At 53.4% G+C, this 14,307-nt stretch overlaps 1 protein-coding gene across 2 annotated transcripts; it reads right to left on the reverse strand.

Moving 5' to 3' along the window:
* Positions 1–1,690: 1,690 nt before the first annotated feature.
* SLC2A1 (solute carrier family 2 member 1) lies at positions 1,691–14,301 on the reverse strand. Of its 2 annotated transcripts, XM_041463543.1 has the most exons (11): positions 14,255–14,301; positions 9,676–9,768; positions 6,370–6,530; positions 6,002–6,242; positions 5,500–5,662; positions 5,234–5,421; positions 5,038–5,142; positions 4,838–4,939; positions 4,406–4,609; positions 3,208–3,399; positions 1,691–2,509 (listed from the first exon to the last, which is right to left on the reverse strand). In XM_041463543.1, the coding sequence occupies exons 1-11, from the start codon at positions 14,270–14,272 to the stop codon at positions 2,507–2,509; spliced, it is 1,470 nt and encodes a 489-aa protein (XP_041319477.1). In that variant the 5' UTR covers positions 14,273–14,301; the 3' UTR covers positions 1,691–2,506. The 2 variants fall into 2 exon arrangements, with proteins under 2 accessions (XP_041319477.1, XP_041319476.1); XM_041463542.1 differs by having other exon boundaries at positions 1,691–3,399.
* Positions 14,302–14,307: the final 6 nt, after the last annotated feature.

Raw genomic sequence — 14,307 nt, forward strand, 5'->3', positions numbered from 1 at the left:
ACTATGGCAGGTGCTCAGAATTTTCTCTTTCTGCAGAGCTTCTCATAGCTCTGGGCACTGAGAGACTCATTTGTTCCACAGAAGTTCCACAGGAAGAACTTCCATCCTGGCGGGACCACGGGAGGCAGGAAGGACTCTAAAGCAGTCTTGAGGGAAAGAATGAAAAGGCTCCAAGTGGGGATTCTAACCTAGAGGAGGTGCAGTTTCCTCCCGGCAGAGAGCTGACATCCCCCTGGATCTGCCATCCCCCTCGGCAGGAGCTGCCACCCCAGGCCCATTCCCAGCTGGCTCCTGCCCCAGGGGACAGAGTGACCCTGCCGGAGGAGGGACAGGGACACCAGAGCAGGGCCAGACGCCAGAAGGCTCCAGAGGCCATGGGGGGTGTGGGAAGCACGGTGCAGCCGCCGTGCTCGCGATCCCTCACGGCTGGGAGAGGGGAGAAGGGAATCTCGGCCTGCGCCGGGCCGAGCCCTGAGCTCCCATTAAGGCTCATTTACTGCAGGAGGATTTATGAGGGTGTTTAATTGCCTTGCCGAGTTGGGCTGGAGTCAAGCGCGCTTTGTAAACGCTTCATCAAGCTGGGGCCTGAGCAATTAGCAGGGATTGCTGCTGCTGGGGAAGGGAAAACCGCAGGTTCAGCCACGTTCCATTCCGGGGGGTGGGATAAGGCTGCTCAGGGCGCACGGCCCAGGCCGGGGGAAGGGCTAGCAGACCTCCCTACACTCCTGTGGGAGATGCTGGTGGTCTCCCCACCTCATCAGGTGTGGAATAACCACCTCCATGGGGTGGGAGGTGCTGGAAGGGCCCTGAAGGATCATCTCCGAGGGGCGGGGGATGCTGGAAGGGCTGGGATGATCACCGCCGTGGGGTGGGGGATGCTGGGGAGCTGCGCCTGCTGGCACAGTGCCCCAGGGCACAGGGATTTGGGTCACCAGGGATTTGGAGCTTGGTCATGGCTGTAATCCCTCCAGTGCTCCCAGGCTGAGCCTGCAGGGCCGTGTGGCTGCTCTGAATGTTCAACAAACCCAGCCTGGAAGTGAAGGTTGTGCAGGGCTGAGCATCTCCCGGAGCCAGGAACGAAAGAGCAGAGTGAGGAGAGAGCCCTGGGCACAGAAAGAACATTCTGGGGAGCTCTTAAAGACACTACCAGAGTGATTCCTACAACAGCCGTGCCCTGCAGGGCAAAGAGCTGCTTCAATAAATAGAAAAAAGCCTGAAGTGACCAAGATCAGCATTTCTTTGCCTGAAAGTGTTCAGGCTTGCAGTTCTTGGCACATTCTCAGCTGGAGGGGAAAAAAACCAAATCCACGGAGCAGCAGCAACCTCCTCCCTCCCTCCCTCCTTCCCCTTGCTCAGGTGCTCATGGCATGACCAAGGCTCTGTCCTGGGCAAGGGGAGCAGGTTTGGGATCCACGGGGCAGGACAGCTCCAGCCAGATCCCCCGTGATCCCAGCCCAGGCTGCTCCAGGCAATTAAAATCTGGTTGTACACCCAGAGCAGGTATTTTGCAACCAGGTGAGTCGTTCCCGTGGTGGAAAAGCTTTGCAGGGACACGCACTCCCAGACACCCCCCCCCCCCCCCCCCCCGGAAAAGCTTTGCAGGGACACGCACTCCCAGACACCCCCCCCCCACCCCTGCCAGGGCAGGGAAAGTTTGGCTCCGAGAAATAAAGGCACAGGACACCAGGGCTGGGTGGCTGCTCACATTCTCCTTTATTGTTCACACCACACACCTTCCCCTTGGCACTTCACTGCAGGGATTTGCTTAAAAAACCACACACACACCCCCACAGCTTGGTGAGGCTGTGCCACAACCAGCTGAGAACAGGCATTTTTAAAGAGATTTATTTTATTCCCCCTCCCCCCCCACTTTATTTTCTTTCACGTGTGGTCAAGTGTCATCACTTCCAAACCAAACAAATACATTTTAAAAAAGATACTATTAAAAAAAAAAAAAAAAAAAGACAAAAAAACAACACAAACAAAAAAAAAACAACCCTCCCTGTGGCTTTGGGAATGTGCCAGGAGCTCCCACACCAGCTGCACTCAGGGAAATGCTTTTTTTTTTTGTGTGTGTGTTTTCAGTTTTGTTTGAAAAGGACAGTATTTCTCATGTGTATTTTTTTAATATACTACAGCCTGAAATTCAGTGCAATAGATACAACTACAGTGCAGAACTATACAAAAGTCATCCTAACCATGTACAAGCTTTTTTTTCTTAGTTGCTATAGAAACTATAACCTTTTTCTGTACCTTTTGTATGCATTATACAGTGTGAATATACTCCAAGAATATTTACAGTACTTGGCTTGTCAAATCAGAAACGCTATAACTTAAATGTCTACTATTAACAACCATTGAACAAAAATATATATAATATAAATATCTTCCAGTCTATACACAGAGCAGGAAACGGCTGTATCCATGCGTTGCTGGATTTTGGTGAGTCCTGGGATGGGGGTGGTGATGGAGGGGGATGTTGTCGTGTGCGGCTGCCGCTGGCGCTTCACTGTCGGGCAAATATTGCCAAGATTAATCCCAAAATTCAACAAGAACACATCCCCCCTCTCCCATTTTCCCCTCCCAGCTGGAATTCAGGCGAAAGGAGAGGAGCCTGTGACAATGGATTGACCTTTCCAACCGATCCATCCGGACGGCTCCGTCCTCCGCGCTGCCCCGGGCGGGAGGTCCCCGTCCACGAACCCACCGCAGGGCTTGAAATCAAGGAGACTTTAAAAAAATGACTCATTTTCTCGGTAGTTTTTTTTAAAAAAATATTAGATTTAGTCAATTTATGTGATTTTTTTTTTCCTCTATGATTAGAATGTTAAAAAATAAGTTTCCAGCTTTTTAAAAACTTCCTCTACATGATTTTCCGTTAAATAACTATCGCGTCGTCAATAAAAAACAGGGAATTGCCCTCCTGCTGGTGGGGGCTGCGTGGCTGGGTTTTAAAACACCTATTGGCTTTGAAATCTTGGACGCGAAACCAACTAAAAAAATTAAATAAAATAAAATTCGTTCCTAGCAGAAAAAAAAAAATAAAATAAAATAGGTCAGTCTGTCCCCAGTAAACCACTGGGGGAGGCTGGAGAGGGGGCATTGAAGCCAGACCCCTCCCCACTCCCTCCTGCCTGGGGTCTGTACAAAGTGTTTAAAAGTCCCCCCGGATTCGGGGGGCGGTGGCGCCGGGGGTCCAGGTTACACCTGCGAGTCAGCGCCCAGGCTGTGGAACTCGTCCGGGGTCTTGTCGCTCTGGCCGCCCCCGCTCTGCCGGAAGCCCGAGGCAATCTCGTCAAAGGTCCGGCCTTTGGTCTCCGGCACCTTGAAGTAGGTGAAGATGAAGAAGAGCACGAGCAGCACCGTGAAGATGATGAAGACGTAGGAGCCACAGAGTTGCTGGGATTGAAGGGAAAGGGGGAGGTGAGCACATGGATGGAGGTCACGGGATCATGGAGTTGTTGAGGATGGAAAAGCCCACCAAGATTGAGTCCAACCACCAAGCCAGCACTGCCAGGTCCACCCCTAACCCATGCCCTGAAGTGCCACATCCACATGTTTTGAGCACTTCTAGGAATGCTGATTTCACCACCTCACTGACCATCCTTTCCATGAAGAAATTTTCTCAATATCCAACCTAAACCTCCCCTGGCATAGCTTGGGGCTGGGTCCTCTCATGCTGCCCCTGTTCCCTGGGAGCAGAGCCCAACATCCCCCCAGCTGCCTCCTCCTGTCAGGAGCTGTGCAGAGCCAGAAGGTTTTCCCTCAGCCTCCTCTTCTCCAGGCTGAACCTCCCCAGCAGCTCCTGGTGCTCCAGACCCTTCCCCAGCTCCATTCCCATCTCTGGACACAGACTGATGGGCCATGGTTGAAGGACCAGCTGGTACCACCCTGCCCACACCTTGCCATGGCCATCCAAAACCCAGGTCCTCCTTTCATGGACCATCTCAAGTTCCATAAGAAACACTGAGTCAAGTTCCTGCCCCAAGTCCTTCTTCCCAAGGGATCTTAACCCAACCAAACCGCCTCAGCCTAGGTTTTAGGGCTCAAGAACGTGGCCCTGGAATTCAACACTGGATGCAGCAGCAGGATTTGACACCAGGACTCCACACCAAAATCTGGCAATGAGATCCAGCACCAGGAACCAGACCCAGGATTTGGATTTGGCATGAAGATCCAGCAATAGGATCCTGCACTGATGTCTGGAATGGGTATCCAGCATCAGTATCCAGCTGGACACTGTTTCCATCCCTGATCCAGAACAGGGACCTGGATCCACCCTGAACCAACACAGTCTGACAGGCTGGGACTGAGACTCCCCTGGATTGCTGGGATCCTCTGGGACTCCCAGATCCCCGTGTCCCCAGTCACATCCTCCCTCCCCCAGCACTCCAGCCATCATTACCGCAATGTACTGGAAGCCCATTCCCACGATGAAGTTGGAGGTCCAGTTGGAGAGCCCGGCCACGGCGAAAGCAGCAGGACGGGGGCCTTGGCTGAACAGCTCCGCCACGATGAACCACGGGATGGGGCCTGGGCCGATCTCAAAGAAGGCCACAAACCCAAAGATGGCCACAATGCTGAGGTAGGACATCCAGGGCATTTGGTCCTGGAAAGGGAAAGGGAGAAGGTTGGTGCCATGAAGGGGGGACATGGCACCTGGACACCTCAGCTGGTGCTGGCACAGGAGCCATGAGCTGGAAGCTGGAATTCTAGGAGCTCAGGAGAGATGTGACAATGGGGACTGAGTGCTCAGCCATTGCTTCAAGGAGGAATAAGTCCTTCCTCCTCCCCAGCCATCCCTCCTCCTCCTCCTCGCAGCCTCCCCAGCACTCACCAGCAGCGTGAGGGCGATGGTCATAAGAATGGCACATCCGGCCATCCCCGCCAGCCCAATGAGGTGCAGGGTCCTGCGTCCGGCTCGCTCCACCACGAAGAGCTGTGGGATGGACATGATCCGTCAGCACCTCCCCAGCCTGCAGGAAAGACCCCTTCTCCCACCTCCCCTGGAGAGACCCTGGGGGGGCCAAAACTCACTGAGACCACTGTGAAGGCTGTGTTCACCACACCAGAGCCAATGGTGGCATAGACAGGCTGCTCCACCCCCGACTTCTCGAAGATGCTGGTGGAGTAGTAGAAGACCTACAAAAGGTAGGGAGGTGCCACAAGTCAGGTCCTGGAGCTCTGGGTGAACCAAGCTGACCCCTGGCATTCAGACCCCACCCAGACTCACCGCGTTGATCCCTGAGAGCTGCTGGGAGAGCTGCAGGACAATGGCGATGAGGATAGGCTGGCGGTACATGGGCGAGCGGAACAGCTCCATGATGGTGACCTTCTTCTCCCTCATCATCTGCCGGCTCTCCTCCTTCATCTCCTGCAGGTCACTGCTCACGTCTGTCGTGCCTCGCAGCTTCTTGAGGACTGAGAGGGAGAGGTGGGGTCAGGAGGTGTTGAGGACCCTCCAAGTGCCAGGATGGGCCCTGCAGAGGGGTCACTCACCACTCTTGGCTTTGTTCTCCTCGTTGCGGTTGATGAGCAGGAACCGGGGGCTCTCAGGGGCAAAGGGCAGGATGATGCACTGCAGCAGGGCAGGAACGAAGATGAAGCCCAGCAGGAGTGGCCAGAGAGAGTCGTTTCCCATGATCAAGTCCAAACCAAACACCTGAGGAGGAGTAGAAGGATTGAGCCACCCATCCCAGCTGGAAAAGTCCTGGTTGGACACAACTCTGCAACTCGTGGTGTGCTCCAAGCTGGAACGGCCATTGGAGGGACTCCTGTGCTGCTTCCAGATGGCCAAGAGATGTTAATATCCTGATGCTATCCATCCCAAACCTTCAGATTCCACAGCATCCCTACTCCTGCTGAGCTCCAGTTTCACCCCTCCCACGACAGCTCCACCTGAAAGGTTTTCAGATCCACAGCACCTCATCCTTGCAGGCCCTGAGGAGTGTCAGGATGAAAAAAAGGGGGGACCCCCTCCAAAACATTCTCCAGTGCTCACCTGTGCGATGAGGATGCCCAGGACGATGCCAAGCTGGTGGAAGGTCCCCAGGGCCCCCCGCAGGGCAGTAGGGGACACCTCGCCCACGTACATGGGCACGAAACCCGTGGTGAGGCCAGAGTAGAGGCCGATGATGAAGCGGCCGAGGATGAGCATCTCAAAGGAGAAAGCCATCTTGGAGAAACCCATGAGGACAGCTGACACGAAGGCAAGGATGTTGGACATCAGCATGGAATTGCGTCTGGAGAGGGATGGAGGAGAGAGGTGAGGGACACCAGAAGAACCCCAAAATCAGCCCCTGTCAGTCCTGGAATGCCAGGGTGAGGTGAGGCAGCACAGCCTCCCCACTGCAGGATCCACCAGCTCACCTTCCAAAGCGATTGACAAAGAGCCCCACAGAGAAGGAGCCGATCATGCCCCCGACAGAGAAGATGGCAACGGAGAGGGACCAGAGCGTGGTAAGGGTGGCGGGGCTGATGGGCTCCTCGTATCGGTACAGCCACGTGCGGTTGTAGAAGTCCTCAATCACCTGGAACACGAGGAGGGAAACCAAACCCCGCGTCAAGCCCGCCCCCACTTCAGCCGTGCCACCGGAGGGACGAGTCTCCGCGGCCACCGCGGCTCACAAGACAATGCGTCACCGGAGCCGCTGGCCAAGGCTCGGCTCCAGCCCAAGGGAGGGAACCTGCTGGGATACGCGGGGGAAATGCAGCCCGACGGGTTCTGGGCTCGCCCTGCCCGGGGAGAGACGGCGGGAGAGACGCCAAACTCGCTGGGCAGGCGTGGGGAGGTCACGCTGCTCCCCAGGGCAGGGCAGGAGCCAGAGATGCGCTGGCCCTGCGGAGGAAGGGAACACAGGGCAGCTCCCATCCCCTTGGATACTCGTGGAGTTGGATTTCCAGGCTTTTCCCCCAAGAAACACATGATCTCTGCCATGGTTCTGCAGGACCATGATGCCAACACCCAACATAGGCCTTGGTTTGAAACACCAAGAATAGCCTGGTTTGTGATTTTTAGGTGGTTTTATATAAGTTTTCCATCTTTTCATACACAAAACATATACACTTATACAGAAAATACATAAATTTTGTATATTTTTGATGTATTTTTAAAGCTAGCCCGTCACTGGTAGTTTCACCAAGTTCCTGTCCCTGCCTATGGCTGGGAAAATGGCCTAAATGACCCTCTAAAGGTTCCTTCCAATCCAAATCCTTTATAATATGATTTAAGGGTCACCCATCCCCAAACCACCACAGCAAAGGGCTCCATAACACCCCACCAAGCCCAGCTGGAAGGAGCAGAAATCCCAGAGATTCCCTGCTTTGCTGGGCCTCAGGTGGCTCCAAGATTTCACTGCTCTGAATGGCTCCACTCACAATTCACTATTTACACCATTGTGGTTCACTTTCCACTTTTCCCATCAATCCAAACCCAAACAGGAGCCCTGGCAGAGACAGCACAAGAAATATACACTGGACTGGGTACCAGTCCAAATATTATCATTATTTTGCCAAGTTGTTCCTCTTCCAAAGCACATAAACCATTAGAATTTCCATATTTAAGTGATTTTGTTTCCTCCTGTTTCACCCAGGGGTTTGGGTGCTTTTCCCCCTTTTACCAGTATTCCCAAAATAAGTAATTGATTGGATTATTGGAGAATAATTGGGCTGGCTCAGGCTCTCAGTAGGCCCAGGGGGTATCTGAAAATAACAGCCCCTCCTGCCCCTTCCTCCTGGACAAAAAGGGAAGATGCTTTCAAGAACCCAATGGTTTTCTGGGAGAGGAAGAGGTGAAAAATGGGTTTAAAGGGAGAAGGGTGAAGGAAAAAAATTGTTTTCCCTAAAACTGGGGTTTTTCCTCTCCTGTTCAGCTGTGTTGTGATGCATCCCAAACCTGTGCCCTGATGCATCTCAGTGCATCCCCATCCCAAATCTGCATCTCTGTGCATCCTCATCCCGACCCTTCACTCCAGTTTATCCCACTGCATCCCCATCCTGTGCCTCAATGCATCCAGAGGCATTCCTGTCCCAGTCCTGCACTCCATGCATCCCCATCCTGCATCCCAACTGTGCCCCAGTTTATCCCAGTGCACCCCCCTTCCAAGTCCCGTGCATTCCAGTCCTGCACAGTAACGTGTCCCTGTCCCAGTAGCATACTTTATGTGTCCCCACCCTTAAGGGATGGCCCCTTGTATCCAGCACATCCTGCTGCCCAGGAAAATCCTCATCCCACCTCCCCTTGTGCTCCCACATGGAGCATCCCAAATCCTTCCCCTCAACACTGGTGACTTGTCCTGTGCCCTGTGACTCCTCCTGGCCTGAGTCCGAGGGATTCATCCCCAAAATCATAAGGAAAACTGTGGCAACACCCATCATGAGTGTCTGGGATTGCTGGGGGCTGCAGGCACCAGAGCTGAGTCCCACGGGAAGCTCCCAGCTGATCCCTGACCACCCACGTCACCCAGAGCAGCCAGCTGGGAGAGGATGGAGAGAAACCCTGCAGCCCAGGGAAACAAAGCTCTTCTTGGGATGTGGCTCTGACCAGGGTGGTGATCACAGCATTCCCTCTTCCCACGGTGCCAGAGCTTGGGAAAGTGAGGGCAGATGCTGGGGAGCAGCTCCTCAGTGCCATGCCTGGGATTTCCCAGCTCCAGAGCTGCTCCAAGGCCCATCTCCCAGGCAGTGTGCTCAGGGCCATCCCTGACCTAGACCAGTGCAGGTGAAGGCAAGGAGGCATCAGGATAGTTCAGGAGGCCCTCAGCAGCACCCTGCAGGTTCTGGGGGGGAGCTGCAGCCTTCAGCCCCAGGAATTGCACCTGGGATTCAATACTGTGTAATGCAACACCTTGAAAATCGCTGGCTTTTTTCCTCTTCCCATATTGATGGGGCCTGGGGAGTTTTTCCACAGGGTCTTCTATCCCATGTTTTCTCAATGCTTGTGGTGACATTCCAGAAGCACTCACTGGGATGGGATTGAACTCTGGCAGCTGGATCCTGCCCCAGCGGGTTGCATTCTTTGGGATGACGACACTCAGGGGCAGCTTTGCTCCCACCAGAGCTCAAGCTGTCCCTCCACACCTTATCCCAGCACAGGAGCTGTGCCCAGGGAACATTGCAAGCACCACATTGGAATCCTGAGCTTATTTTCCAAGTGTTTAACACCTTAAACAGCCACCAAATCTGGGAAAAGTCATGTTTTCCATGGACCACTGGTATCTACCAGCAGCAGGAGATTCCTGGCAGTACATGAGGGGAGGAGCCAACACTTCCATCCCATTTACAGCACTTCCCAGCCAACTCTCTCTCCCCCTAAGACATTGTGCTGGGATGCAAAACCCCAGTCCCTCAGTCAGAGCAGCCACTTGGGATGACTCAAACCTTAATTAACTCCCAGACCTTCACTAAGAGCCGAGGTGAAAAGTTCCACCGGCCACACCCAGAGAGCATCCTGCAGGCACTGCTGGGATTTTTCCCAACAAAAAGCACCAAGCAAGGAGGAAACAAATTCTCCTGGGAAGGCTGGAGCTAAATAACTCCCTCTCAAATCCCATTACAGCCCTAAGCTGCCTAGTGGGATGTACTATTTTAGCCAGGCTGGCAGCAGAGGCCGGTTTGTTGTCGGACACGGGCTGGGGGGGCTGGAATTTCCCTGGGGAGGGTTCTGGGAGCACTCACCTTCTGCGGGGCGTTGATGACGCCGGTGTTGTACCCGAACTGGAGGGAGCCCAGCACCGCTCCTCCCACAGCCAGCATCAGGCGAGCCGTCATCTGCCAGAAAACAGGGAAAAGGGCTTCAGTCTGGGATCCCCACAGCCCTGTCTCCCCCAGCAGGGCCATGCCAGGGCACTGCACGGGACGCTGGGAAGGCGAGCACAGATATTCAGAATAAAGGAGAAAACGCACTGCTTTTGGTGCTAAGGGGGGGATATAATACAAATATGTCATTTTGGGGGGTTAAAAAAACCCGTGGTTTGGGGGATTCCAGGAATTTCAGCCCTGTTCAGAGGTGTTATGGGGGCTCCAAGGAGGCTCTGGGTGACCATGGGGCTCCGGGCCAGCGCCGAGGATGCGCCGGGAGCCGCCGCTAACGACATCGCAGTCTAATTAAGAGTCGCTGAGCAAAACCCCGGCTAGCTGGCAAAGCCTTCCCAGGCCTCCTCTTCCTCCCGCCTGAGCCAGAGCAACAATCACAGCCTTGTTTGGGAGCGGGGTCAGGGCAGGCCAGCGCTTGGGCCACCTTCGTTAGCAGCCCAATTATCCCAGGCAGGAGATTTTCCCGGCACTAGAACCAGGATCCGACATTCCCGCTTAATCAGCTTTGGGATGAGCCACGTGAAATTTATAAACCCCTTAATTTGAGGGGAGGGGGGGGGGGGTTCTCCCTAAGTACCAGCATGTCACCCCAAGGATGCTCCCAGGGTGTCTTGGATTAATATTCCCAAGGGATTGATGCCTCAGATCCCATCTAAATGAGGGGAGGTGACTCCAACTCCCTCCCCAAAAAGGATATTTTTTATATTTACGAACCATTCTCCTCTTTCTTTTAATAAATAATGGATTTAATGCTGCTCCCTGACCTTGCCACTCTGGCCACAGCCTCCCTCCGCGTGAAAGTTCCCAGGGGAAAAGCAGAGGGAATGAAGCCAGGCCCATTAATGAAGCTCATTAATTAGGCTTGGCCCCAACACAACTAATCAGGGAGGTTTTGGCACTTGGATTTGGTTGGTGCTTCGGAGTAAATCCATCCCGAGGAGAAAACACCTCTGTGTTTGGGAGGGCACGAACGGGCTGGGAACTTGGTGGTGTCCAAAAAAAAAAAAAAAGGCACAGAAAAAGCCCCAAAAACCCCACAATTCTAACTGTGACCTTATCCATCCCCCAAAACCTAGGACGGGAATGCTAAAAGCACCTGTTGCTTGGAGAAACCTTACTAAAAACTGAGGAATTTGGGGGATTTGAGTGGGTTTGGAGGGAATTGGGAGGTCTGGGGGATTGGGGTGATTTTCCTTTGTTTTGGAGGGATGACCCTGATATGTTTGGGTCCTAATTTTGATTTTTCCTGGCTAAAGGGCACCCTGGGAGCTGGCAGGCGCTCCCCTAGGTAGGGCAAGCTCAGGTGAGTCATGGCTCCAGGGATGGGGATGCAGCAGTCAGGTGAACTTTGCTCCAGGAAGGTGAGAGGTAACAACAGCTTGATGCACCCACACCAGCCACTACCCCCCAAAAAAAAAAAATTTAAAAAAATAAAAATCAAATTCATTTCTCAATTTTAACATTTAGAATAAAGAAACTTCTCATGGCTATTAAAAAAAAATTAAAAAAAAAAACAAAAAAAAACAAAAAAAACCCTAGCATTTCCATTAAATTCCAGCAGTTTGGAGATAGGGAACGGTGCAGCTGGCAGGAAGATTGCTTTTTGGAGGCTCGTCCCGAGCAGGGTCAGGGTGAGTCAGCTCCTCCCGCTCCCTCCCCAGCCCAAACACGCTGCCCCGCTCGGTCCGGAGCCTTTCGCTTGAACTTCGCCATTAAAGGCAAGTTTGGGGGGGGGAAATAATTAAATAAAGGGAAAAGTCGATTTTTAAGGACAGCTTTGCCCAGGCAGCTCCTGCCAAACCCCACGTGGGGCTGTGGGGAGATTTTTTAACTGCTTGCAGGAAAAAGCATCTTTATCAAGAATTTTGGGACAAATTCCATCTCACTTCCGTAAAATAAACACATTTAAGCCTGGCTAGACCCCACATTCCTGGTTTTATCCCTAATAATTCCTCTGTGTTATAGGAAAGAGAGGTTTTTAATAAATTTATAGTATTTGTTTTCTTTTTAGCTGCTTCCTGCTTCCTCCCCAGCTCCAACACGGAAGCCAGGACGCTCCGAGGAGGATCTGGGGGGGCAACAGGGGCCCCCCAAACCCGCTGCCTTCGGCTTTACAACTCTATATTTAACCCTTTTTTTTTTATCCTCCAGCCTGGAAGGACTTTGGGATACAGCCCACCTCATGGATCAAGGGAATGGATAATCCCTTTAAAAGCAAAGTAATAATATTAAAATATTAATGTAAAGATATTGAAAGAGTGGCCCAGCAGGGAATTCCAACTTTTTTCACTCCAGTGTGGGGGATTTTGGGATGCTGCTGCCTCATGAAAAACAAGGAATTGATAATTCCTTCTAAAAAATACTAAAAAAAGTGTCCTGGAAGGGAATGTCAACTTCTTTTACTCCAGTGCAGGAGGATTTGGGCAATTTTGGGATGCTGATTCTTTCATGGATCAAGTGAATTAATAATTTCTCTAAAAACAAATTAGCAACAACATGAAAAAAACACAAGGTCCCAGGAGGACATCCCGTTCTTTTTTTACTCCAGCGTGGAGGATTTTGGGATGCTGCCTGTCCCGTGGAGCAAGAAAAGTTAGTAATTCCTTAAAAATCCAAACAATAGTTAAAAAGGGGGTCCCAGGAGGGAATTTTGGGCAAACCCACATGACAAAGACACCATGAAAACGATCCACGAGGATTTAAGGAGCAGCCCAGCGGGGGATGGAGAGGGGATGCGGAGCCCCTTGCACACTCATTTGCACACTCCCGGCAGCAAGGGCACACGGATAACACGGCTGCAGCCACCTCCCAACCCGGGGAAAGCTCACACCCCCTCCGAAAGGCAGGAAAAATCCACTCCAGATCCCCTCCAAACCCACGGGAGGGGATCTAAAGCCAGGGCATTTGGGGGTCGCAGCGGCTCTGCGGGGAGCGGGGGGATCTGGGCTGGGAAGGAGCAGCGGAGTGGCGGAATTTGGGGTTTTTTATTTATTTTGCTTCCCCACTTAAAGGTCATCCAGGGACGGCGACACAATCCCGGCGAGTTTTGCAACTGCGACCAGCACGGGAGACGTTTTTGCATGGAATGAGCTGGAAAAAAACACGGAACGTGCAAGGTCCCCCCACACGCAGACACACGTCCCGGGTTAATAATATTAATTATTAAATATAAACGGGGTTCGGGAGGGGAGTTTGTCCCCCATCTCCCTACTGCCAGCTGCTTCCATGAAAAATACTTTTATTTTTTTTCCATGCAAAACACACTCTGGATGGAAATGTCACCCATCAGCGCCCGGCAAATCATCCCTGCGATTAATTACCTTTACAAAAATTAATCATTTCTAACCCAAATCCATCCAAGGCGGGGGGGTTGCGGAGCTGGAAAAGCAGCGGGAACGCCGCTCCGGCTCCGTTCGGGAAGCCGGGAGTTAAGTGCGTCGGATTTCTTGGGTACGAGACCAAATTTGCGTTTAATTCCTGCCCCCATCACCGCGCTGCCGGCCGGCACGTTCCCGGCTCCCACCCCCAATCCCACCACCCAGCCTGGAAAACAGGCGCTGGGATCGCAAAATATATAGGAGATACATACATATGGATATAGATCCTTAAATATAAGAAAATTGTGCATTTCGTGGTCAAAAGGGGGAGGAGGAGGAGGGGGGAGTTGTTTTCCAGGGGGGAAAATACCAAGAGGGATCGCTCCCGTCACGTCTTTAATTAGGATAAAATCACGATTTTGGGGTTAATTACACTTCGTGCCGCCACGCAGCCAATTTCCTAACAAATCCCCCCCCCCCAAAAAAAAACCCAAACCCAGTTGGCTTTATCCCAACCACTCCCGGATGGGAGTATTTGGGAAGACGGAAATACTTTGGTGGCTGGGATGAAGCAAATGGGGCTTGATGTCAGTGACCTGTTATCCCTAACCACCAGGACCCTTCTGGGCTTTTACCCCCCAGATTAGACCCAAATTAATTAATTCGGGATGGGGAGGGTGTTGCTGGATCCCGGCGGCTGCCGAGCGGCCGGGGGAGCTCCGAGCATTCAATAACTCACAGTCTGGGATAAATCAATAGGAATTGGGTCAGAAGCTGCGGGCGGGATGTGCCCGGCCGAGCCCCAGCCCTGCGGGGACCGGGGGGTCCCGGGGGTCCCCCCAGCCTCGCACCCCCAAACGCCACTCGGCCCCCTGGGCCCCCCCGCTCCGAAACGGGGTCAGAAGGGTCAGGATCGGGTCCAGCGCAGTTCCGCGTTTCGGGGGGAGCGGGGAGCCCGAGCGCGGCCGCCGGGCGCGCTGCTCCGCGCTGCGCGGCACCGGCCGCTCTCCGGGGCGGGCTCCGCTCGGGCTTAGGGGACAAAATAAAGCAAAACGGCGGCGGCGGCCGCGCGTGTGCGGGGGCGGCGCGGGGCTGCGCGAGGCAGGGCGGGGGCGCGGGCTCACCTTGCTGCCGGTGTCCATGGCGGGGCCGGGGCCGTGCGGGCGGGCGGGCGGCG

The sequence above is a fragment of the Pyrgilauda ruficollis genome, unplaced genomic scaffold, assembly GCF_017590135.1.
Source record: "Pyrgilauda ruficollis isolate IOZ18807 unplaced genomic scaffold, ASM1759013v1 scaffold165, whole genome shotgun sequence".
NCBI classification, from domain to species: Eukaryota; Metazoa; Chordata; class Aves; order Passeriformes; family Passeridae; genus Pyrgilauda; species Pyrgilauda ruficollis.

What these genes read in the sequence shown, in the direction of transcription:
- SLC2A1 (XM_041463542.1), bottom strand. An exon ending in TTTGTCAATCGCTTTGGAAG is followed by an intron (nt 6,243 to 6,369) that starts GTGAGCTGGTGG and finishes ATCCCTCTCCAG; the next exon opens with ACGCAATTCCATGCTGATGT. An exon ending in AGCTCTCAGGGATCAACGCG is followed by an intron (nt 5,143 to 5,233) that starts GTGAGTCTGGGT and finishes TACCTTTTGTAG; the next exon opens with GTCTTCTACTACTCCACCAG.